This window comes from Suricata suricatta, chromosome 12 (genome assembly GCF_006229205.1).
Source record: "Suricata suricatta isolate VVHF042 chromosome 12, meerkat_22Aug2017_6uvM2_HiC, whole genome shotgun sequence".
NCBI lineage: Eukaryota > Metazoa > Chordata > Mammalia > Carnivora > Herpestidae > Suricata > Suricata suricatta.
The window spans coordinates 8,550,367-8,574,562 of record NC_043711.1 but is presented as its reverse complement, the minus strand read 5'-3'; the positions used below and the strand labels follow the sequence as shown (position 1 = coordinate 8,574,562).

Genomic DNA, 24,196 nt, shown 5'->3' with positions numbered 1-24,196 from the left:
TTTGACTTTGTCTTCAAAGGTTATACAGACTCTGAACCATAAAAAAAAAAAATCATCCCGCAGCTTGTGTGTTGCTTTTGTTCAGCTTACGTGTCAGTGTGTGCATGGTGTGTGCATGCTTAACAGTAAATCTTTGAGATTTTTCTGATAATCCTCAGGTCTTCAGATCTGGTGCCGCAGGAAGCTACATTTTGTTTACATTGTGGCTTTGCCACAAGATCTTACGTTAGCTGCTGTCTGCTAAACTCATATCGTGTTCCATATGTTTATCTCTGAAACCCTCACAATAGTCTGATGTTTTAGATCTTACTGCCTCAGTTACAGGCAAAAATGGATTTTGAGATTGAGTGGCAGTTTTATGCCCCACCCGCCCTCTCTGGCCACTCTTGCTGGTAAGAGACAAGAGTCCAGATTCAAACCATGTTCTCCAGAATGTAGGTGTCAAGATGTGTGCCCTGTCATCATGTGGCAGGAGACAGAGCCCTGCGCAGGATTCCTGCTGCCTCTCCTTTACAGACACTATGACAGGAGTTCCAGAGAGCAGCTCCACCTCCTTACCAGTGAACTGGAGCAAAATCCTAACCCCTTGCTTTGGCTCCAGCCTAAACCTGCCCAACATTGATCCCTCACCCACAGACTCCCCCAACCCCCGTTCACCCTCCCCACTAGGCCTAGCTGCTCCGCAAGCACGCTTGAGCTTGCTCCCACCTCAGGACCTTTGCACTGCACATGCCTATTCAAATCCTGTGCCCATTTTTAAGTTGGGTTATCTTATCGAGTTCTTTGTAGATGGTGGCTAGGAATTGTGAATATATGTTTTGTAAACATTTTCTCCCAGTCTGCGGCTCCTCGGGTGCCCATTATTATTATTATCACTACTATTATTAGTAAGCGATATGCGCCCAAGACTGTAAAGGCCAGAACCCGCCAAGCTTTTATGGAGCTGACAGTTTTAGAGTGCACAAGTAACTCTGATTCACGGTGGCACTGCCCAAACTTTTTCACTTAAGGCAACAGGTCATTATCAACAGCAACCTTCAGGGTTTTCTATTGGTAACATTTGTAAGCACTAACGCAACGACTGCACTGCTCGATACCCCTTACTCAAGTAGCGCCCCTCAGCCTCCTTTACTGGCACACGCACGCGCAGAACCCACGCCCTCCAGGCGGTGCCGGCTGCGCGCGCAGCCCCCGGGACGGCCCAACCGCCGATTAACGGCTGACTCCGCCCCGAGAAGAGGCGGATCCAGGAGCGCGTGATGCAGCACGTGCGCGGGGGGGGGGGGGGGGGGGGGGGGGGGGGGGGGGGGGGGGGGGGGGGGGGGGGGGGGGGGGGGGGGGGGGGGCAAGCCGTGGGGCGGGGCCGGCGCGTGCGCAGAGCCGGTGAAAGAGAAGGCGGGAAAAGACAGGATGGAGCGACAGGGAGTACGCTCGTTTGTTGCCTTCACGTGGGCGGCGGGTGGACAGACTGGGAACCGCCGAGATCTCCGGCTTCCCTGGCGGACCGGACCCTGGCCGCCTGTCTCTTACCATCGAGGCCACGCCTCGTCTGGCCGGGTCCCGATTTCTTGACTGACTGACCAGGCCCTGACGGACGGATGGGCCGCGCGTCTGACACGCTGACACCCGGGCCCAAAGGCCAGACTTCCACGCATGACGCGAGGCAGGAGCAGGGTAGAGAAGGGCTCAGACACTCAGGCGCCTCACCCTTTCCTTTTCTACTTTTTCTTCTGCCTCTTCTCCTTCCTCGACGGACTCGAGCCGGCACACGCATCAGTTCGGGGCCCGGCACCCCCTGAGCTCCGGGCATCACCCCAGGCCGTCCCGGGCTCCCCGCCTCTGTCCTCCCGCGCTCCCGGCCTCGTGGGGCCCCCCGTCCCAGCCCCGCGCGGCCCTCCTGGGGGTCCCCGGCCTTGCGCGGCGGCACACGGAGGTGCCCAGGGACGAAGGGGCGTCAGGAGCGGGGGGGGGGGGGGGTCTGACTCCTTCTCGTCTTCCCTCCCCTGGCTGCTCATGCCCTGGCTGTGCTCACAGGTGGACATGCCCCAGGTGGAGTGCAAGGACCAGGAGCCACCGCCGCTGGGCGACCGCAAGGAGCAGCCACAGGGTGACGAGAACCGCGAAGAGGAAACTGGCTTGGTGCCGGCCAGGTGAGGAAGCCGCCGGCGCGACGGGGTCCACCCAGACCCCGGGGCCCTCCTCATTCACCCGCAAGACCCTGCCAGTGTCTGCTGTGGGCACCTTTGCCCCGCACGCACTGGGCACACACCTGCCGCGTGCCGGACATGGTGCAGGCCGCTGGGACACAGTCGTGAGCGGCCACTCCGGAGGAGGAGGACAAACTGTGACCTCGGGAACATATAGGAGTCAGGACATGCTTAACTCTGGGGGGTCTGGAGGGGCTAGGGAGAGAGTGCATGTGTAGAACGGGTTTTGATCAGAGAATCAGGGAGGGCTTCGTGGAGGAGGTGACAAGTGAACCATGAGGGTAGGCTGCTCTGTGGGGGAGGAGCACAACAGGGAGCTAGGAAGAAATCCAGCCAGGCAATGGGACTTTGGGTGTTCGTTACCCACGAAAAGATTTGAAATAGGGGGACCTGAGGAGACCGCAGCGGGGCAAGGACTATTGTTAATAAAGTTTTGTTGGAACGTGTCTGCCTCTGCCAAGTCAGGTTTTTGCAACAGAGACCACAGGGCCCATAAGACTGAGAAGAGTCACTACCTGGACCTTGGCAGACGTTGGAAGTGGAAGCCCCCCCCCCCCCGGCTGCCGTGTGTAGGGAATAGGTTGGTGAGGGTGCGAGCTGAGGAGTCTGGGAGACCAGTGAGCTCCAGCTTGGCCTGTGGGGGGCCTGCTGAGGTGGTGAGAAGTCAGATCCTGGGTGCGTTTCAGGAAATGGGGCGAATGGGTTAGTTACAAGAGTCGAAGAGAGAGCGGCATCTGGGAGGGCCGAGAAGGTTTCAGTCCCGCAGTCATTTATTCAGTGAGTCTTTGTGGAGGGTCTACTTTGGCCAGACTATGATGCCGAGCGTGGGAGTTAAAGGTCCAGAACTCTGACAGGCGCTTGAGGGGCCTCTCTTGCTCTTGATGGCTTGCCGGCTCATTTCTTCTAGTGCCCAATAATATCCCCCCGTCTGGATGCACCCCGGGTCCTCCACTCACCTTCATAAGGGCGTCTCGATGGCTTCCAGGTTTTGGTGATTCTGAATGAAGCCATGATACACATTCACACGCAGGGTTTTGAGTGGACCTAAGTGTTTAATTCCTTTGGGTAAATACCAAGGTGCACGATTGCCAGGTCATACAAGAAGATAATATATATATATATTTTTTTAATTTTTTAACGATTATTTATTATTGAGACACAGAGACAGACAAAGCACAAGCAGGGGAGGGGCAGAGAGAGAAAGGGAGACACAGAATTGGAAGCAGGCTCCAGGCTCTGAGCGTTCAGCACAGAGCCCCACTCGGGACTCTGAACCGGGAGATCGTGACCTGAGCCCAAGTCGGATGCTTAACTGACTGATTCATCCAGGCGCCCCGTTTCCTTATTGTTTTTAAGAGTTCTTGTGTATTTTATTTATTTTTAAAAAATTTTTTGTTGGTTTTTTTTTAGTTTATTTTTGAGAGACAGAGAGAGACAGTGAGAGCAGGTGAGGGTCAGAGAGAGAGGGAGACACAGAATCTGAAGCAGGCTCCAGGCTCTGAGCTCTGAGCTGTTAGCACAGAGCCTGACATGGGGCTTGAACCCATGAACCGTAAGATCATGACCTGAGCTGAAGCCAGACCCTTAACTGACTGAGCCACCCAGGTGCCCTTCTTTGTGTATTTTAGATACCAGTCCTTTATCAGGCATGTGTTTCACGAAGATTTTCTCCCAGTTTGTGGCTTGTCTTTTCATTCTGTTAACTGTGTCTTTTGCAGAGCAGGTTTTTAATTTTAATGAAGTCCAACGTACCAGTTTTTTCTTTGGTATTTTATCTAAGAAGGTCCACTAGCTTCTTTCCTTTGATATCTTCCAGGAGTTTTATAGTCTTGTGTTTGACATTCAGGTCTGTGATCTAGTTTTTGTGAAAGTGTGAGTCTGTGTCTAGTTGTTCCCATCCCCACCCCCCAGCTGTCCAGTTATTTCAGCACCGTTTGTTGTAAAGACTCCTTTCTCCATTGAATTTTCTTTGCTCCTTTGTCGAAGATCAGTTGACTGTATGTGTGTGGGTCTTTTTCTGGCCTCTCTGTCCCATTGCTCTGTTGTCTATTTGGTCACCGATTCCACACTGTCTGGATCACTGCAGCTTTATAGTACGTCCCGAGGTCGGGTAGCATCAGTCATCTGACTTTGTTCTTCTACTTCAATGTCGTACTGGCTACTCTGGGTCTGTTGGGAAGCTGATCTTCTAAAAGAGATTAATCATAATCATAATCATAGTAATAATGTGATTTCAACAGGTGGCAAGTGCTATGAAGAAACAAAACAGCGAGGAGCAGCTAGAGTGACAGGGAGTCAGAGACATCCTCTAAGCAGGTCTCCTGAGAAGGCACAGCCAGGAGGCCTCGGGGCCCACACATGCCAGGCAGAGTGTGAAGTCTCTGACGTAGGAAGGAGCTCGGTGCGCCCACAAAGCAGGGGTGCGGTCAGCGCATCCAGGCAGGCATCGTGATCGGCAGCAGGGAGGCCTCAGTCCACCAGGCAGATGTGTTCCCAGCGCCCCTGGGCTTCCGTGCGACCGAGAGGTGGAGACGGAACAAGTACTGACAGGAGGCTTGGGGTGCTGGGAAAACATCCCCCCCGCCCCCCGGGGGCAGCCAGTCCTGAATGGGGAGCCAGAGACTGCGCCCTTGAAGAAGCAATGCCGAGTCCAAAGCTACGAGAGGGTGGATGTTGGGTGGCCAAGGGGGTGGAGGGAGGAGGTTGGAACCTGTGCCGTTCAGGGAGCTGCAGGCAGGCTGGGTGACGGCTGTGGCTGGGTGTGGGTGCAGGGAAGGTGGGGAGAGCAGGAGCAGCGCCGGCCGGCTTGGCAGGGGCCAGGTCATAGGGCGTTTTGTCGCCTGTGGACTTACCTGAGGACTTTTTTGATAATACCTTTATTGAGATATAATTCACGTACTTTACAATTCATGAACTTAAAATGCACAATTCAGTTGTTTTTAGTATATTCACAGAGCTGTGAAACTGTCACCACTGTCAACTATAACCTTTTTGTCGCCCCAAAAAGAAACCTTGCCCCCCTTAACCATCTTCCCTGGCCCCTGGTAACCGCTACTTTCTGTCTCTGACTTTGCTTCTGCTGGACATTCCGTGTAAGCGTCAGACACTGTGTGTCCTTCCGGACTGGCTTCTATCACCGAGCACGGCGTCTTCAGGGTTTTTCCGTGTATCACAACTCCCATTTCTTTCTATGGCTGGATGGTACTCTGTTAGGATCCCCCACATTTTATTTATCCACTCATTGGCTGATGGACCCTGGAGTCGTTTCTGCTTCCTGATTCGCGTGGGGAATGCTGCCGTGAAGGTCCACGCACAGATTTTGGTGTGGGCGTGCGTCTTCTCACTTCTCTGGGGCAGGTACCTAGGAGGGGAGTTGCCGTGTCAGATGCGCCGCCGCCGCCGCCGCCGCCGCGTTCTGCTTCCCGTGCTACAAAGGCTGCGCTGTGGGGACTGGGTGGGAGGGGACGCACGTGGACGCGGGGAGACCTCCCGTGCGGGTGGCCTAGCAGGGCAGGTGGAGAGGAACTCGAGGGGGCGGCAGGGTCGGTTAGGGAGGCGCGAGGAAGGGGAAGCGCGAGGGCGCCTCGCGGCTGGTGTGCTGCAAAACAATGAAAATGCCCGTGTGTGTCGGGCATGGTGACTGGCACCAGGGCCCTCCTGCTGTGGTGTGCTGCAGCCGGCACCTCCCAGCTCCGAAGAGCCGGTTCTGCACATCTCTTCCCAACACGGCACTTGGTGATTTTGTGTTGGTAGCTTGAAATTGGCTGTAGCGGGAGTCTGCCCCATGGACCTTGGGGAGCACTGCAGAGCAGACCTTTTTTCTCCCCCACAGAGAACCGCTTGCTAAATGTTTACTAGCGCGCGCCGCTTTGGACTGGTTTCCAGCAGGCAGTGATTTCAGTGGTAGAGGCAAGAACGCGGGTTCCGTCTTGCCCTTATTGAGCTTGCAGTGGCTGGGGACATGCACGTGAACGTGTCCAGTACAGCTGGGCTGGCTGACCTGGAACTCAGGGTGGGACAAGGGACCGCAGACGGCACTGCGGGAGTCCCTGCTTCAGGGGCAGCCGCAGGGTGAGGGAGCGCACCTGGGGAAGGAGTGAGACAAGGCCAGGCTCAGGACAGGACCCCGGGGGACTCTGGGTATACAGCCTGCTTCTCCCCGCCTCCCAGATTCCTCAGGTGTACAGCAGGCTGCCGGTGGGGTGGTTTCTAGGTGTGTGCCCTCAATTGAGGACCAGGAAAAAAAAGGAAACGACTGAAGTCATTTGATAACATCTTCCTGCAAATAGCGTGTTTAGACTTGGATCTAAGTGGCAAAGAGACACAGACAGTAGCATATCAGAGTTTCAAGAAGTTCCATGAGAGCTTTGGGCCGAAAAAACAGATGGATTAGAACCAGTGCAAGGGCCGATTAATAGATCCAGCGGCAGACACTCAGTGACATGATTAAAATGTGAGCACATTTCTTTCAGGAGAGAAAAGCAGAGTGTGAGGAACGGGCTCCGTAGCTTTGAGTCAAACCTTCGCCCTCCCCGGCTGTACTTCAGCAAAACCTCGTTTTGCCCAAGCAGCAGAGATTCTGTTGTGCTCCTCCTTGAATGTCTGATTAGCTTGCCCCCCTTCCTGGGCCTGTGGTGGTCAGAAGTGGCTGGCGGATTGTTTACTTGTGTATCTGTGAGAGGCCACGGAGGGGGGGGCCCGCCAGCGGGAGGCTCTGGCTCACACGCCTGCCAATCACGGCTTTACCTGGAGCGAACAGATGGTCTCTTCACTTAGAGCCATTTCCTCACCGTCCCTGGGGCCCCCGCCAGCGAGGGCCCTGCTCGGGGAACTGTGTCCTAATCCTCAAGACCGAATTCGGGACTCCTTAGGACAGATGATAATAGATGAGCGTGGTAAAGTGTTCACAGCCCCCGCCCCAAGTCCCCCCGCCGGACCCCTCTGCGGGCTGTGCGCACCCAGCCTGCTTGCTTTGTCCGGCGCTGCTTCCATTCCCTGGCCCGCGGCCAGGGCTGGGCAGCAGAAGCAGGCCCGGGAATGGGGGAGCCAGGGAAGAGGGCGCTGTGCATTTTGTTTATTAAAGTTAATTGGTGAACGCAGGCCCAGGGAAGCCTGTGGTTCATTAGCATCCTGATTAATATGCAGCTGCTGAGTATTAAGAAAAATGAAATGGAAAGAAAGAAATCCCCAAAGGAGAGGTTGGAAAAACTCAGGAAGCTCTCTGCAAACATCTGATGCAAGCCTTTGTCCCACCACAAAATTTGAATGAGATGAATTCAAGTGATTTTTCACCATTTGCATTGCTGCCACGGAGACGGCTCCAGCCCTGTCCCTGGAGCCTGAGAAAGGAGCCACTGTGAACTGTCCGCAGCTCCAGCAGCTTGTGAGCAATTACATAGAAAGGAGCACCTGTTTTTATCATTGATTTTAATTTCAGGATGCCTACATTGTCGGGACAGGCAGCCCTGGGTACAAGGAAATTTGTGAGCAGGAATGGAACACCGGGCTCTGGAAAAAGTTCCTTCCTCCAAGCATCGAGTGACTCTCTGTGCTGCTGGGGGGGTGTGCGGAATGCAAGCTCCACCTTGAGCGGGCTGGAAGGAAGGAATGTGTATGAGCCGAGGCAGTGCGGTGATCAGTAAGTGGGGGTGCTGTAGCAGGAACTCCCAATGGTGAAGTTGTGGAAGCTCAGAGCGGAGAGGGGGGAAGGGAAGGTGGCACCTCGAGCCCTAGAAGGCCCTGTGTGCCGCGCTCGGGAGTGCCCTTGAGCCGGTGGCAGGTGGGGCCTCTCATAGGCTGTCAGGCAGGAGCAGGACATAGGTTGCAGTTAAGAAGGTCCCTAAGGACCAGGTGAGAAATGATAGGTGAGTTGAAAATGTTTCGATGGAGAGGAAATGATAGATCTGGGAGAGATCAAGGAGGTGGGAAGGAGGATTTTCTCACAGGATGTGGAGGAACAGAGAGAAGCTGGACTCCAGGTTCACTGCTGAGTTTCTGGCATGGGCGCTAGGTGGCCTTTGGTGTCGAAGGCGGATGTTCATATTGGCATGCGAATTCGGAGGAGTTTGAGATGCCTCTGGGACAGCCGAGTAAACAGGGTCTGGAGGAGGTCAGATGTGTCGTTGGGAGCTCAGGAGACAGGCGTGGACGGAGAATAAGCTTGGAAGTTTTGGGAGGTGGATGGTAATGGAAGTCCTTGCTGGCCACTCATCTATTCCACGGCCCTTTATTACTGCTGTCATCAAGTGTAGGTATTACAGACATGAAGATGAGTGGCGCATGGCCCAGTCCTCCCAGAGACCATGGCAGGATGCTAAGGTGCAGGCGGTGACACGGTAGTTGCTGTGTGCACGTGACTCACCCAGGGAAGACTTTCCAGAAGAAGCAGGCTATAGGTAGGGAAAAGGACTGCCTATGTTCCAGCTACAAGGGTGTCTTTGGGGAATGACAGGTTGTGCATTGTGAGGTGGTGGGTTAGCAGGAAAGGCCAGCAGGTAGGAGGTTTGGGGGTCCTGGCTTCAGAGCAAGGATGTGAATGATGGGTAAAGGGACGAGAGCAGGGCCAGCCGCAGAGCCTGGGGAGGCCACGTGATGGGAATGGCAGGGAAGGGTGGTCAAGAGTACCCTCTGCAGCCAGAAGGTCAAGGGAATTAGAGTCTGAGATATCTGCCAGGTGCCACTGGGGACCTTGGCAGGAGACTCTTCATTTGAGAACTGGGGCAGGAACTAGTGGGCTGAGAGGAGAGGGGGATGTGAGGAACTGTGCTCACAGAGTGTCAACAGGTCTTTCTAGAAGAGTGCATGACTGTGACGGGGAGGCTGGCCAAGCGATTCCTGGTGTTAGAGGGGAGGAATGTGGGTCTGTGTGTTGTTTTAACGTAAAACTGGAGAGGAAATGCCTGGAAGGGGCCAGCCCAAAATAGAGATCAAAGGTACAAGAAGAGGGCAAGGTACAAAGGGGACTGGGATCGGGAACCCGACAGAGGCACAGAGCCCTTCACTGCCTGCCAAGCTGGGGGTTTGGAAAGAGGAAGGCTAGTTGTAGACCCATTTGTGGGCAGTAGCGGAGGGAGTTATTGGCCTGCCCTGTTTTCGTATCTGCTCAGCGTGATGGGAGGCAAGTGTGGGGTCAGGGACAGGAGGATTATGAAAGTTTAGAATGGCTCAGAGGAATGAGAGGGAGGTGACCAGAGCACAGACAGGATGCCCAGTGACCCTGAGGACTCCCAGAGGCTAGAGAGCAAGACTCTGCAGTCACCCTGTTCCCGGGATCATCATTTCCTCCACTGTCATTCAAGTTGTGGAGTTTGAAGGAAAAACACAGCACTAGCTTATGGAGAGCCAGGGTGGGGTGTTGGTGTGGGTGTGACACGGGGTTGGGAGAAGAGCACCTGAGGCCCCCAGCTGGAGACTGGTGTCATAGAGCCCCTGGTTTAGGGAACCTGGAGGCCAGTCAGTGTCGGAGGCCTCCGAGAAATGAAAAGCTAGGTTTTCTTGAACCCGTGTCCTCCACTTCATCATCGTCATGCAAAGCACGCCTGTCTTTTTAAGAGTCATCCACTCCGTGTTTTTCACATGCATCCAAACGTTACAGAAGTCTGTCAGAGTACCAGTGTGGGGGCGCCTGGCCGGCACAGTCTCAGGGTTGAGTTTGAGCCCCATGTTGGGTGTGGAGATCACTTAAGATAAAATCTTAAGGGGCACCTGGGTGGCTCAGTCAGTTAAGCATCCGACTTTGACACAGGACATGATCTCATGGCTTGTGAGCTCGAGCCCTGCTTCTCTCTCTGCCCCTCACTTACTTGAGTCCTTTCTTCCCCCCACCAAAGTAATAGTAAGTTTTAAAAAGTACAATCTTAAAAATTAAGAAAAAAAAGTGTCCAAGTTCTGAGTTAATCTCCTGTTGGCTCCCTTCCCTGTGGACAAGGAGTAATCACAAGCTAAGAGAGTCATAAACTCTTCTAGCAAACCTTTGTCCTGCAGTAAAATGACTTTTATGAGAATACTCAGGAAGGCTTTAATTGCTCTGTTGTTTTCTAGTTGACATACGTCTTTGCTATAGATTATCTGCCTCGGGGACACACTTTCCCATCTTGATAAATGCACTGGCCACACGCGTCTTGCCTTGGAGGCTGGTGAACTTGTATGTTTTGTATAAAGCCAGAGGAGGGAGGAATAGGTGTCCTTCATTCATTCGACAAACAATGAAAGATCTACTGTGTGGTGAGCGCTGGGAATTTGGAGATAAATAGGACACAGCCCTCTGGGGGTGGGGGGAAGGATGTGATCTCTGAGCAGCACATGTGGTGATAGAGACAGGCACAGGGTCCTGGACAGCTTATCAAAGGAGCATCGGCCTGGGCCAGGCCTCACAGGTCAAGTCAGAGAGCAAGCACAAAGCCAAAGAGGCAAGAAATGATCTGGCAAGGAGTAGTCAAGGGCCCGACACAGCCCAAGTCCTGGGCCTGAGAGCTTCATGCAGGTGAGCGCTCTGGACACCCAGGCTCTTGTGCTCAGGGTTTTACTGCGCTTGTGTCCTGAGCCAAAGAGCTTAGGCAGTTAGGAAACCACCAAGGAAAAATGATTTTATGGAGAAAGCATCCAAAAATCAAGATGTAATTTTCTAAGAAATCAGTGCCTGACTGTGGTCTTGGCTGACTTTGTGGTTGCCTGTCAACTGGTGCGTTTAGGAACTGCTCTCTTGGCACCTCTGAGTCTCAGCCATTAAGACCTGGGAGGACCTCAGAGACGAAACTGAGGACCCGAGGGGCAGCAGGACATGGGCTGGGAGGCAGGCCAGCTGGGTCCCACACCCAGCTCTGCCACACACTGGCCAGTAACCTTGAAAAGTGACATAACCCACCCAGGACACTGAGCCTGTGTCCTCAGCCACGAGGCAGGTAAAGACAGTGAGTGGACCAAGCCCAAAGAATGGTCAAGAGGCTGCAGCAACCAGTGTTCAGCTCAGCACAGGGCCCGACAGATGGAAGGTGCTCACACATCACATAAAGCAGAGATAAAGGACAAAAAGAAACGGAGCCCAGAATCTGAGCAAGCCCCCCTAGTCCTGTTTAAGGAGTACAGAGATTTGGGGTACCTGCAGGGCTCAGTCAGTTAAGCATCCAACTTCAGCTCGGGTCATGATCTCACTGCTTATGAGTTCGAGCCCCATATCGGGCCATGTGCTGACAGCTCAGAGCCTGGAGCCTGCTTCGGATTCTGTGTCTCCCTCTCTCTCTCTGTTCCTCTCCCACTTGTTAAAAAAAAAAAAAAAAAAAGCAAAACAACAACAACAAAAAATCCTTACAGGTCTTGACAAAGCAATCTATATGCAGAATCCTTTTTAATTTTTTAAAAATGTTTATTTTGAGAATGCACACACAAGAGCAGGGGAGAGAGAGAAAGAGAGAGAGACAGAGAGAGAGAGAGAGAGAGAGAGAGAGAGAGAGAGAATCTGAAGCAGGCTGCACAGTGTCAGTGCAGAGACCAATGTGGGGCTTGACCTCACGAACCACAAGATCATGGCCTGAGCCGAAATCAAGAGTCAAGCTCAACTGACTGAGCCACCCAGGCACCCAAGATGTGCAGAATCCTTCTAGATTTTTTACTCTGCCCCCATCTACAGTTGCTTATATACTATAAATAGTATAACCGATGCTCATTTCAAAGCAGCAAGTTAGTATAATGAAATGACTGTGGGTTTTGGAATCAGGCAAATCCCCCTGTTCTGGAACCTTAGGTGGACTTTGTTTGCACCTCTGGGCCTGTTTCCTCAGTTATAAAATGGGGGTCCTGCCCCTGCCTCTCCGGGCAGCGTGTGAATGAAACCCATCAGCGTCGCCCGCGGGAGGCACACGGCGCAGCTAACTCGGATCAGCGCTCTCGGGGGTGTTTGCTGACCTCAGTTTCCTGTGCTTTCAGAAGTCAGGGTTCTAGCCCCTCTATTGCCACCTCCAGTGCCAACCACCAGCTGATGACGCTAGAAGGGAAGTTGGGACCCTACTTTTCCTCTCTGGACTCGAGCATTGACATCCTGAAGAAGAGAACCCAGGAGCTGATCGAAAACATCAACGAGAGCAGGCAGAAGGACCACGCTCTCATGACCAACTTCAGGGACAACCTCAAGATCAGGGTGACAGTTTCTCCCACACACTGCAAAGCCCCGGTCCGCAGGGGGAGGGAGTCCTATGAAAGGGGAGGGAAGGAGATGCTGCTGAGTGTGTTCGATTCTAGGCAGGACACTAAGCGATCTGCCTGTAGTGCCACATGAAAGGGCCCGGATGAGGCACGAAGGTCCATCTGCACCCGCAGCCCAGTCCTCTTCTTTCATGCCAGTGGTAATGGCCATGGGAGTTGGGACTGAGGCAGAGCCTTCGCTGTCACCCTGTTTGTCCGCCAGAATTTGAATGGTGTGTGGGGTGCCAGACTGGCTCAGTCAGTATAGCCTGCAACTCTTCATCTTGGGGTTACAAGTTCAAGCCCCACATGGGGTGTAGACATTACTACATTACTTAAAATTCTGGGGCACCTGGGTGGCCCAGTTGGTTATAAGTGTCTGACTTCAGCTCGGGCCATGATCTCATTGTTCACGGGTTCAAGCCCTACATCGGGCTCTGTGCTGTCAGCGTAGGGCAGAGCCTGTCTCCCTCTCTCTCCACCCCTCCTGCATGAGTTTTCTCTCTCTCTCTGCCTCTCCCCTGCACAACTTTGTCTCAAAATAAGTAAACATTTAAAATTTTTCAAAATGTAGGCAATTTCACCTCCAGTGACTGGAATTTTTTTTTTTTTTTTACCATTTTTATAAGACAAATTGCAGATATCTTAGACATTTAAAACAAATGTCTTGTGGGGCACCTGGGTGGCTCAGTCGGTTAAGTGTCTGACCTCAGCTCAGGTCCTGACCTCACGAACCACGGGAGGTTTGTGGGTTGGAGCCCCATGTCGGGCTCTGTGCTGACAGCTCAGAGCCTGGAGCCTGTTTCAGATTCTGTGTCTCCCTCTCTCTGACCGTCCCCTGCTCATGCTGTCTCTGTCTCTCAAAAATAAATAAAAAACAAAAAAAAAAAAAACCCAAAAAAATGTCTTGTGAGGTCCCTTGTTTGATTTTCTAAGAACATACTTTTTTCTTGGAAAGGTTTCAGACCTGGCAGAGAAGCTAGAAGAGAGGATGTATCAGATCTACAATCACCACAACAAGATCATTCAGGAGAAGCTCCAAGAGTTCACTCAGAAGATGGCAAAGATCAGCCATTTGGAGACAGAGCTCAAACAAGTGTGCCACACCGTGGAGACAGTGTACAAGGACCTGTGCGTCCAGCCTGAGGTGTGACTCAGCGCATGCGCGGGGCCCTGGGGGGGGGGGCGGGGAGCGTGGAGGTCAAGACGAAAGCAAACATCAGCACAGCCGAGGCTGTCGGCACGGCGCCCGGCCCTAAGCCCACAGGGGCCACGGTCCCTGCAAAACCCTCCAGATGCTCTTGCCATCTCCCTGGTGGCCCCGGGCTCCCCTCCGAGGCGGCGTGTCTGAGCTGAGAAGCCGGACCACTGTTATTTCCCACCACTCTGTGGTCAGCTGTGTGGTGGCAGAAAGGACAAAGGCTTCTCTGTCCACAGCCCAGAGCCCTGGTCAGCGCCTAACCAGCGTTATACAGCAGAACCCGAGACTCAGCCACAGGCCCGACCATGGGGGCGGGGGGGTCCCCGCCACATGGCCCCACATTTCTCCAGTGACCAAAATGACTTCTTGGGTGGTTACTATTAGCCGTAGCCCAACATGGTGCGCTCAGACATGCAGACTCTTTATTATTCTTTTTCACTTTCCTCCTGCTCCAACCTCCAGCATAAGGCACTTACCCCAAAGACGGGAGGGTCAGGGAGCACACAGTGAAGTCTTGCTGGGGCGGGGCGGCGGGGGGGGGGGGCGGTTTGCTCAGTCAGACACCAGAGCAGCCGCACAGAGATGGCTTCATGTCACTCTCCGCCCCTCTCCCTGCTCCCCCACGGGGAGAAGCTTCTGTTCCAAGACAAGTGGAACCCGTTCCCATCCACAGTTAAAAGTGGGCTGAGAAACTTGGTACAGAGAGTCCCATCTTCTTTTTAAGAAACACATTTGAATGACTTCGAAGGGAAAATTTTGATAATTAAGAATCAGTGTCTCTCACTTCTCACTGTAAAAATTGGCTCCATCTGCCACCTCCCTGAGGGAGCGCAGAGCGCAGCATTTCCCTGGGAAGGTGCCGGGGACCGTCTGGGCGCCCGGGTGACATGTGCTCACTTGCTGGTCGTGAACGCCTGGATCCCCGTGATCGCCCTTCCGAGGATCAGAGCGTGAATGTCGTGAGTGCCTGGACAGGAGAGACACCGGGCTGGCCTGAGGCTGACAGCCCACCGCCTGCCTTTAAAGTCGGTCTTCGTGTCTCTCCTCCCCCTAGGCCACCCCTGCGGAAGAGGAGCGAGCCCACAGAGACGGCTAATGCTGACAGCTTCCAGAGAGTTCCCCCCTCCCGGGCCCAGAGGCCACCGTTCAGGCCATGCCCAGAAAACCGTTGTTCGCAGTTCTATGATGCATCTTGGCAAAAAATAAAAGGAGATTAAAAAATCCAAAAGTCCTTGTGCGACACCCAGAACTTCAACAAGCCTGGCTCTGGCCACAGGCCTGGCCTGGCACTCCCTACGCTTGGTAAACTCACCCACCCGCCCCTGCACAGGTGGTTAATGTTTGATTCTCAGCCCATTCATGCCCCTTCCCCAGAGGCTGTGGGTCGAAAGGTCAGGCCCTCTCTTACCTATGGAAGGGACAGGAAAGCAGGTATCAGGTGGCTTGTGCCAGCTGATCTCCCCTGGCCTAACGCCACGACCCGCACGTCCCCCGCCCCCACTCTCAGCTCTGGGTGACACTTTCCAGCCCCCGGTGCTCTCCTTTGCTCTTCCTTGGCTTACAGGGGTGGGGGCCAGAGATCACTGCCTCCCGATGGAGCAAAATGTTTGTTTCCGAAGGTGTGTATCTGACCCCATCCCTCCCCTGCAAAACAACCCTTGAAGGCCCTCCTGGGCTTGTCCTCAGGGTCATTCCCACACCTCAACCCTCAACCCTCCCTCTTGCTTCTTCTGGAATGTCCCATCCAGAACAGCATACAGAAGCTCTCTCAAAAAAGAAAAAGAATAAGGAAAAGCTATTTCACGGTCTCTGCCCAGGGAGCGACACCCCCCTAAGGCCTGCCGTGCTCCCACTTTCTTCCCAAGAGGGGCGCCGGCCTCGCTTTCTGCCTGGCTCCTACAAGATTGTACTGGGTTTTGTTTTGTTTTGTTTTAATGATTTTTGCCCCCATGTCTGTCTTCCCAAGGGGCTCTGGGCCCAGTGTGAGTTCCCAGGTGCTCACACCACAGCCTGATCGTGATTTGTCTTTTCTTTTTTTTCTCTTAATATAAAAGAAATGGTGATTCCTGTGTGCACCTGCTCTCTTGCTCCCCAGCATCTGCCAGCTCACTCTAGACATGGTGCCCCGCTCTGGGGAGCACCCCTCCTCCCGAGCACCCTGGGGGAAAGTGCTGAGAGCATTTTACCTCCACAGTCCCAGTGGGAGCTGCTCCGATGAACACTATGGGGTGGGACTTGCCCCCGGCCACACCACTAGCGATGACACCTGGGAGCAGGCCTCAGGCCTGCCGTCCCCACCCCCCTTCTCGAGAGCAGCCCCTACCTTCATAGGTGTTCACAGCCTCCAGGTTCATGGCATGCCGGATCACGTGATACTCATCAGAAATCCCGTTCCCGCCGAGCATGTCTCGGGCCTGGCGGGCGATATCCAGGGCCTTCCCACAGTTATTCCTCTTCAGCAGGGAAACCATTTCCGGAGAGGCCCTGGGAATGACACGGACATGGACACTATCAGGGGTCACAAAGAACTGACCCCAGGCATCCCTGAGCCCTGGGCAAACCCAGCCAGGGCCGAGATTCCCCAGGTCACAGTCACAGCAGCGGACGCTGAGCTCCCAGTTAGGGACAGGCAGGCAGTCTTGTCCCATCAAGGCCAAGACGGTAAGAAGAGATCGGTCCCCAGGGACCACCAGGCAGGAAGGACATTTCTCCCCAGGGCTAGCCACCACCACGTCCAGGAGGGGCACCTGCTTCCCAGATAACACAGCCCCTACTTGTCTTGATCCTTTAAGCGGCCAAGCTGCAGGCAGGCGTGAAGGCCCAGAGTGATCTCAGTGAGCATGTCCGCCAGCTTCTTCTGAATCAGCTGGTTCCTGGCCAGGGGGGCTCCGAACTGGATCCTAGGTGGCAAATTCAGGGTGAGTATGGGCAAGGTCGCTCCCCAGTCCTGGAAGCCTTCCCAGGCCGCCCCAGCCCTCGCGGAGTTCACCCTGGCCCTGTCATCAGCCCCTCAAAAGGGCTTCCCAGGCTGTTACACTGGGTGAGAAACTGAAGTATGGTGGACAGGGAATCGGGAGTCACCAGTGGGGTAAGGGATGGAGCCCATGCCCCCACATCCCCAAGAGCCCCTCACGGCAGCCCCCACGAACCTATCCAGGGTGTACTGCCGGGCTGTGTGCAAACAGAATTCAGCAGCTCCCAGCACGCCCCAGGTGATCCCAAACCGGGCGTTGTTTAGGCAGCCGAAGGGTCCCTGTAGGGTTGAGAGAGGGTCCTCAGCCCCACCAGGAGCTGAAAGGCCCTGTGCAGGACTCACTCTTAAGTAGGGGGAACCCTCCCTCCAGACAGTCAGTATAAATAGAGGGACTCAGGGCAGCCATGTGGATCACACGGTCCGGGCGCTGAGCTCGTGCACAGGAGGCCTTGCTCAATGCCTGCTCACTCCCGCTTTGCACACACTTTTACGTGGCCCAGGATCTGGGCGGGAGGCTCAGGTCCAGGGGACGATATCAGGAGACTGAAAAATGCACACGCATCAAAGGATTCAACTGCTTCCGGACTGTAGGTGTCCAGGGTCCAGCCAGTACGAGCAAGACGCTCACCGAAAGGGGCAATTTGCACACATCAGTGAGCCGAGCGGAACCTCTCGGAATCACGTGTGTGTGGGCCCCACAGGCACAGGGACTGCGTCCGTTCCCCAGCTGGGTTCCCAGCTCGGGGCCTGCCCAAGAAAGGTGAACCAACAGGTGACGTGGTACCAGTTCCCAAGGTGGCCGCCGCTCACCGCCAGACCAGACACGTGGGGCAGCACGTTCTCCTCCGGGACCTCCACACCGTCCATGACGATCATGCCCGTGGACGATGCCCGCAGGGAGAACTTGCCCTCAATCTTGGGGGCCGAGAGGCCCCGCATCCCCTTCTCCAGCAGGAAGCCCCGAACGCAGCTGTCTTCGCATCGAGCCCACACTACAAACAGGTCGGCCACCGGTGAATTGGTGATCCTGGGGGAGGGACAGGGAGTGAGGGTCTGGCCGCCTCCCCCCTGCCCCTACCCACCTGCCTGAGACACCTAGGCCCCTCACCAGGTCTTGGTCCCGTTGAGGGTGTAGCTCTTGTTAGATGTGTTGTGGCGGGCTCTGGTCTCCATGCTGCCAGGGTCACTCCCGTGATTGGGCTCTGTGAGCCCGAAGCAGCCCAGGAGCTCCCCCTTGGCTGCAGGCACAAGACAGGGTCACAAATCCGCGTGTCCCCCACTCATCCCCTCAACTGAACAGTCTCTTGATCAAGCCAGGCCAAAGGCAGACCCAATCTGGCCCCCGTGGCACTCCCAGGGGGTGTGGGGACAGCCCCCACCCCCAGGCCACAGTAACAACGCCAAGATGCGGAGAGGCCCGCCCAGGGGTCAGGAAGGAGGCACATAACGTGTCTTAAAGTCAGTGAAAAGGAGTTAAGCAGGAGGAGGATGGGTAGAGAGTGGTCCCAGCAGGGGGTGCAGATGCGCAAAGGCCCAGCAGTCCCTTTGGAGAATCCCAGGAAGCCGAGTGGGCTGAGGAGGAGCAGTCAGGGGAGTGGCCAAAGGTCCCTGGAATGGTCAGCAGAGGCCTGCGCACGTGCGTGGCCTTGTGGACCCGGGCAGGAAGGTAAGACTTTAAACTCTGGGCCGGGATGGGGGAGCAAAGTAGGAGGGGGATGATGGTGGTAAGAAAGCGGAGGAGTCAAGAGAGAGCTAGGAGGGGCCAGCCCGGCCCAGAGGCAGCGGTGAGGCCCAGGGTCGGCAGGGCATCTGGGTGGCCACCAGGGCTTGAGGTAGGAGCAGAAGGCAGGCTCTGGGGACAGCCTCGTTTCTAAGTTCCAGACCACCGAGATGGTCTGGCTTCCAGCAGGTTCCACGGGCAGCTGCTCACCCAGCCGGGGCAAGTACTTCTGCTGCTGCTCCTTGCTGCCATAGGCATAGATGGGGTGCATGACGAGGGAAGACTGGACACTCATCGCTGACCTGTAGCCGCTATCCACCCGCTCCAGCTCCCGGGCCAGGAGCCCATAGGCCACAGATGAGACTCCAGCACAGCCATACCCTGAGGGGAGGGCAGGGGAGGGGAGGGAAGAGGTGGCAATGGGAGACAAAGTCCAGTGTGATTCCCAGGGCCCAAGAGAGAGAGCTACATGCGGGCGCCCAAGGAGGGGGCACCAAGCTGGCGCTAGCTTGAGGATTTATTCATTTTCCCTCTCAGCCACATTCAGATGGTAACAGCCTTGAGTTGCAGGCTGGGAAACTCAGGATCAGGGACAGGGAGGGCTTTCCAGGACACAGGCGGGACTGCGGAGTGTAGAGATAAATCTGTCCCTACCTTTGATGGTGGGCCCCAGCACACCCAGCTCCCCCATCTCTGAGATGATCTCCCGGTGAAACACTGCAAAGAGACAGATGCCCAAATTCGGACCCAGCCCTAGCCCACTGGAGCCCCCATGCCAGCGACACAGGAGTCCAGGGACCCAGCTAAAGCAGGCAGAGCAGGTGTGCACAGGGGAGGGTACCACTCCCCCCCCCCGGTCTGGGCACCTTCATTGCGATTGGCCAGCAGGATTCGGGGCATGAGGCGCTCCTGGCAGTAGGTGCGGAAGGTGTCTCTGATAAGGATCTCATCCGCTGTCAGCTGCTCCTCCAGCAGCAGGGGGTCCCTCCAGTCAAATTCAGGACGCGAGGCTGGGACAGATGAGAGTGCGATGGGGCCTGACTCAGCCCAGCCCAGCCCCCCACCGCACCCTCACTCAGCCCCCTCCACTCCCATCTGGCTCCCGGTGGATGTGGGCTACAAGGAAGACGGACAAGACGGCATTTCTCCGGGAAACTCACTGCCTCTGGCCTTGCCCACGCCCTGCCGCGCCCCTCCCCGGCAGCGGTGGATGCCGGGACAGAACCCACCCGGGCCAGACACACAGTTGGACAAGGGCCGCAGACGCCCGGCGCAAGTAGGGGTCCTTACACTTGGCCGCTCGGTTCTGTGTCTTCCCGCCTTTTTCTGCAAACACAGGACGGGAAAGTCACCTCGGGAATGTTCCCGAGCCTCCAGTTCCATCCTCCCCACCCTGCCCCGGACCCGGCACTGACCAGCTTGCGCCGCCGCCGAGCCCCACCCGCGCAGGAGGCTCAGGCCTGGTCCACGGCTTAGCAGCCGCTCGGAAACGCTCCTCAGGGCCATTTGGGACAGCGGGCGGGCAAGCGGAGCAACCACGGCCAATCTGGAGGAGCAGGGGCGTCAGAGCGGAGTGTGTCCCGCCGGCAGGCCTGGTCCCCGCGGGACCAATCGTCCCTCAACGCCGGTACTTACCTGAGGCCTCCCGGCTCACCCTACTGACCACAGCACCACAGGCAAAAGCTTTTGACCTCTAGAGGGTGGGAGGGACGAATGCCGAATGGGGCTTCTCATTAGTGGGTTCTAGGACTCGGCTTTTCCATAGTTCTGCCTTTTAAAAGGGCCACGGTAGCCTTGCCGGTGAAGCCAGGAGCGCCCGGGCCAAGATATGTTGGCTGCTTTAAGAAACAGAACAGAGAAGGGGGCGGAAGGTGAGTGCGCCGAGCCAATTGGCCAGCTGTGTTCCTGTTCTGATTGGCCCTCGGAGGGGGCTCGGCCTACTCCTGATTGGTCAGTTGCAGGGGGCGTGTGCGGAGGGATTCTGGGGTTAAATGAAGAAACTGAGGCACAAGGAGTTCTGGTACCCAGACCTCAATGTCTCCTCTAATAGGTGCTGTCGGGGTGTGGGGTGTAGTGGGCGATCTCAGTCCATCGTATCTGCCAGTCTGTCCCAGGAAGTTGGAGTAGCCACGTGTGACTGCGTGTGTGACTTGGAGTGATTCCATGCGTTGTGCTTCAAACGTCTATGTGTGTGATTGTTCCTGACTGTGTATCTGTGTGTGGGTGTGCCTGCGACGTTGTGGGGCGGTTGACTGCGTGGTGGTTGTGTGCCACTGTAACCGGGGCTGTGGCTGTGTGCCTGAATGTCTTTGTGCTTTCCTGTCTGTGTTGTTGTAAGCTTGTGTAACGGTATTCTGTGTGACCGTGTGTCTGTACGTATGATTCTGTGTTGTGATGGTTTTCTCTCGAGGTGGGTCTATTATTTATGTGACAACATGACTGGGTATTTGTGCGTATGTGTGGTTGTGTGCCTACACGTGTCGGTGTGATTTGGCCTCTGTGCACTTGTGCGTGACTGTGAGTATGATATGATTATATACCTGAGTGGATGGCTAGGCTCACCTAGGTTACTTTTACGAGCATTTGTGTGCTGTGCATTTGAATCCGGGTGCACTGTGCTTAACCATCTCTGTTTCTAAAAGGCACATATCTACCATGACATGGCCTTTTCCCAGGTGGGGAAAGCAAAGCCCAGAAAGCAGAATGCTCTTACTCAGGGTTACAGTGAGCCAATTGCAGAGCAGGGCCCCTCGGTGGGATCCAGGCCTCCTGGTTCCCAGGACAGGCCCCTCCCTACCCATCCAGGGACACATCTTCCCACTTAGACGTTCTGGGTAATTGTGTGCTTCAAGCTCTCCCTCATGTAACGGCTCTGAATGAGTTATGCGATTGTGTCCAAACTCGAGCCATGGCATGCATGTCCCCAGGTGCCCGGGGCCTGGGTATCCCTGGCCTGCATGTCCCCAGGTACCCGAGGCCTGGGTGTCCCTGGACCCTCCCACTTTCAGGCCCTTCTTGCCTTGAATATCCAAATAAAGCAGTCTGAACCCTCCTCCGCACAGTGGAAGGTTCTCTCATTCTTCCGGTCACCTCCCTCCTCCTGTAGCCAGTGGCCTCTCTCCTTCCCCAAAGCTCCCTGGCCTGAAGCCGGTGTGAGTGTCGGAGTCCTCTGATGCTCCGTGGTGTCAGAGGTGGACATGAGGATACACAGCAGAAAACCCAAATTGAGGTTCAGGCCTTGCCCCCTTGGAAAGTCCATCATCCCTCCTGGCCACATACTCCTAGGGGACAAATGCCTTCAGCCAAATGCCCCTGTCTCTCTAGACCCTTACCGTGTTGCCTTGCGTTTTAGAGCCAGACATGCCTGTTTAGTGCCTCATCCAAGGAGATTTCTCTCCAGGAGAGACTCTGCTTTCTAGGAAACCAATTCCAGCCATTTTGTTTATTGAGGAGAAATTTGCATGTTGTGCAGCCACCACCTCGATCTAGTTGCAGAACATCTCCATCGCCCCAGCGAGACCTCGTACCCATCAGCAGTCCTCCCCATTTCCTCCTCCCCACTCCAGGTAATCACTCCAGTTTTCGTCTGTATGGATTTGCCTAGATATTAAATGGAATCATGTACGCGATCTTTTGTGACTGGCTTTTTTCACTTAGCATGGTTTTGAGGTTCATCCACATGAATATCCTTTGGAACTTACTCGTTGCTATGGCGAATAATATTTCGTTGTATGGATGGACCACATTTTGTTTATCCATTCATCTGTTAATGGACATTTGGGTTGTTTCTACCTCTTTTTTTATTTTATGTTTTTATTTTTGAGAGTGAGCAGGGGAGGGTCAGAGAAAGAGGGAGACACAGAATCTGAAGACAGGCTCCAGGCTCTGAGCTAGCTGTCAGCACAGAGCCCGACATGGGCTCGAACCCATGGACCGTGAGATCATGACCTGAGCAGAAGTTGGAGGCTTAACTGACTGAGCCACCCAGGCACCTCTGTTTCTACCTCTTAACTATTGTGATGAATAGTGCTGTGAACTTAGTGTACCAGAATTTGTTTGAATACCTGTTTTCAATTTTTGGGGGTCTATACCTAGGTGTAGATTTATATGGTAACTCTTGCTCAACTTTAAAAAAATTTTTTTATTTATGTTTGCAAGAGAGAGACACAGAGACAGAGACAGAGAACATGTGAGGGAGGGGCAAAGAGAGAGGGAGACACAGAATCCGAAGCAGGGTCCAGGCTCTGAGCTGTCAGCACAGAGCCCGACGTGGAGCTTGAACTCACCAACCGTGAGATCATGACCTGAGCCGAAGTCAGATGCTCAACTGACTGAGCCACCCAGGTGCCCCTCAACTTTTTGATTGTTTAACTTTTTGAAGAATCATCAAACTTTTCCACAGTAGCAGCACCATTTTACATTCCCCCCAGCAGCTGTGGGGCTCCAATTTCTATAAACATGGCCATCCTCGCGTGTGCGCTGAGCTGGCTTTTGTATTACTTGCTACCCCCTCCCCTTGTGATACACGATCACTTTTTTGCCTTTCTGGCGATGCGTTGGCGATGCGCACACTCTGTGTGTCTGTGGTGATGTGTCTATGTGTGGCCCGGGTTGTGTGCTTTGTCACCATCAGAATGTTTGATGCCATGTTGGCGTGGTTGTGTGTGTCTGACTGGTGTGCCTCCCCCTGTGGTTGGGTATTGATAGCTGTGCCATCAGGTGACTCATTACAAACTGTGGCCATGACAGGTGGCGTGAATATGCAAGGCTGTGGATTTTCTATGATGCTGTGCGTGATTGTGTCTGCGTCTGATGCATAGCTGTGCGCATTACTACATCAGTGTGTGTGTGTGTGTGTGTGTGTGTGTGTGAGAGAATGATTACGGGCTGATGTGTTTTGTGCTTTTGTGTGTTTCATGGTGGTAGTGTGCCTGCATCTTCTATAGCACTGCCATAACACACCCAAGGATCTCTGTGTATCTGTTCGGTTGTGGCGAAATCCTGCCAATGCGAATGTGTTGTAACGGTGTGTGATTGTGTCCGCACCCGTCTGCATGATTATGAATTCTGGGTCTACGGGAGTGTGTGCCTATAACATGTGTAGCCATCGTGGTGTGTAGGTGTGTTTCGTGCCTGGGAATTGTGTGTCTGTGTGACACACACACACACACAATGACTCATGCCAGGACTAGGTGGTCTGTGTGACCGAGGAACCAAGAGTTGGTGTCACTATGGAATTGCGCATTGTGTATGGATGTGACTGGGGACTCTGTGTCTCTATCACCCACCCAGGCTCCCGGGGCACGACGTTGGAGGTCCCTGATTCCTCCCCCAGGTGGGGCAGGAATCCAACATCAGCCCGGCTCAGAGCAGGGGTGGTGTGGGTCTCCCGCAGTTCACATACTTAAGCGTCCCGCTCCCCCCAGGAGAGGGGGCACCTCCCCCGCCCAGGCCCCATCGCCCCATCACATCAGAGCAACAGCGGCTGCAGCGCCCCCCCCTCCACGCAGCCCACCTCCACGCAGCACCCCCCCAGGGGGGCCTTGGGAGACAGTGGCGGCTGATTGGCAGGGGCTCCTGCCGGGCTCAGACCCTGGGAACTGTGCAGTTTCAAACCAACCTAACATGAAGCCCCAGCCCCCAACCCTCTCACCCATTGGGGACAGAGCTTTGGCTGTTCTGGGCCCCCACCTGATAGCGGCCCACGACATCTGGGCCGTCTGATAATGCTTGGCTTGCCAGGGACTTCATGCCAAATCCCGCCATCAGCAAGGTTACTGCTGCTTTTTGGGGGAGGGGGTGAGCCACAAGGCCCTGGTCGGGGGACAGGGGGGCTTGAGGCCCCTTACCAGGACCCCCAGTCTGTCTATTCCCCCCTTGTACAGGAAGGTAACTAAGAACAGACTCCCAAGTCTCTC

At 54.9% G+C, this 24,196-nt stretch overlaps 2 protein-coding genes across 7 annotated transcripts; one reads left to right on the top strand and one right to left on the bottom strand.

The window, feature by feature from the left end:
• Positions 1–1,351: 1,351 nt before the first annotated feature.
• SYCE2 (synaptonemal complex central element protein 2) lies at positions 1,352–14,812 on the top strand. Of its 5 annotated transcripts, none has more exons than XM_029915881.1 (5): positions 1,352–1,425; positions 2,035–2,150; positions 12,165–12,339; positions 13,342–13,530; positions 14,639–14,812. In XM_029915881.1, exons 1-5 carry the CDS (start codon positions 1,411–1,413, stop codon positions 14,678–14,680), a joined length of 537 nt encoding a protein of 178 aa, XP_029771741.1. In that variant the 5' UTR covers positions 1,352–1,410; the 3' UTR covers positions 14,681–14,812. The 5 variants fall into 5 exon arrangements, with proteins under 5 accessions (XP_029771741.1, XP_029771738.1, XP_029771740.1 ...); XM_029915878.1 differs by having other exon boundaries at positions 12,129–12,339; XM_029915880.1 differs by lacking the exon at positions 1,352–1,425 and adding an exon at positions 1,449–1,674.
• On the bottom strand, positions 13,982–20,010 carry GCDH (glutaryl-CoA dehydrogenase). Of its 2 annotated transcripts, none has more exons than XM_029915876.1 (12): positions 19,914–20,010; positions 19,694–19,824; positions 19,569–19,604; positions 19,145–19,288; positions 18,933–18,995; positions 18,489–18,659; positions 17,667–17,796; positions 17,369–17,585; positions 16,734–16,837; positions 16,359–16,484; positions 15,908–16,068; positions 13,982–14,583 (listed from the first exon to the last, which is right to left on the bottom strand). In XM_029915876.1, exons 2-12 carry the CDS (start codon positions 19,782–19,784, stop codon positions 14,528–14,530), a joined length of 1,299 nt encoding a protein of 432 aa, XP_029771736.1. In that variant the 5' UTR covers positions 19,785–19,824; positions 19,914–20,010; the 3' UTR covers positions 13,982–14,527. The 2 variants fall into 2 exon arrangements, with proteins under 2 accessions (XP_029771736.1, XP_029771734.1); XM_029915874.1 differs by having other exon boundaries at positions 13,982–14,551; positions 19,914–20,009.
• Positions 20,011–24,196: the final 4,186 nt, after the last annotated feature.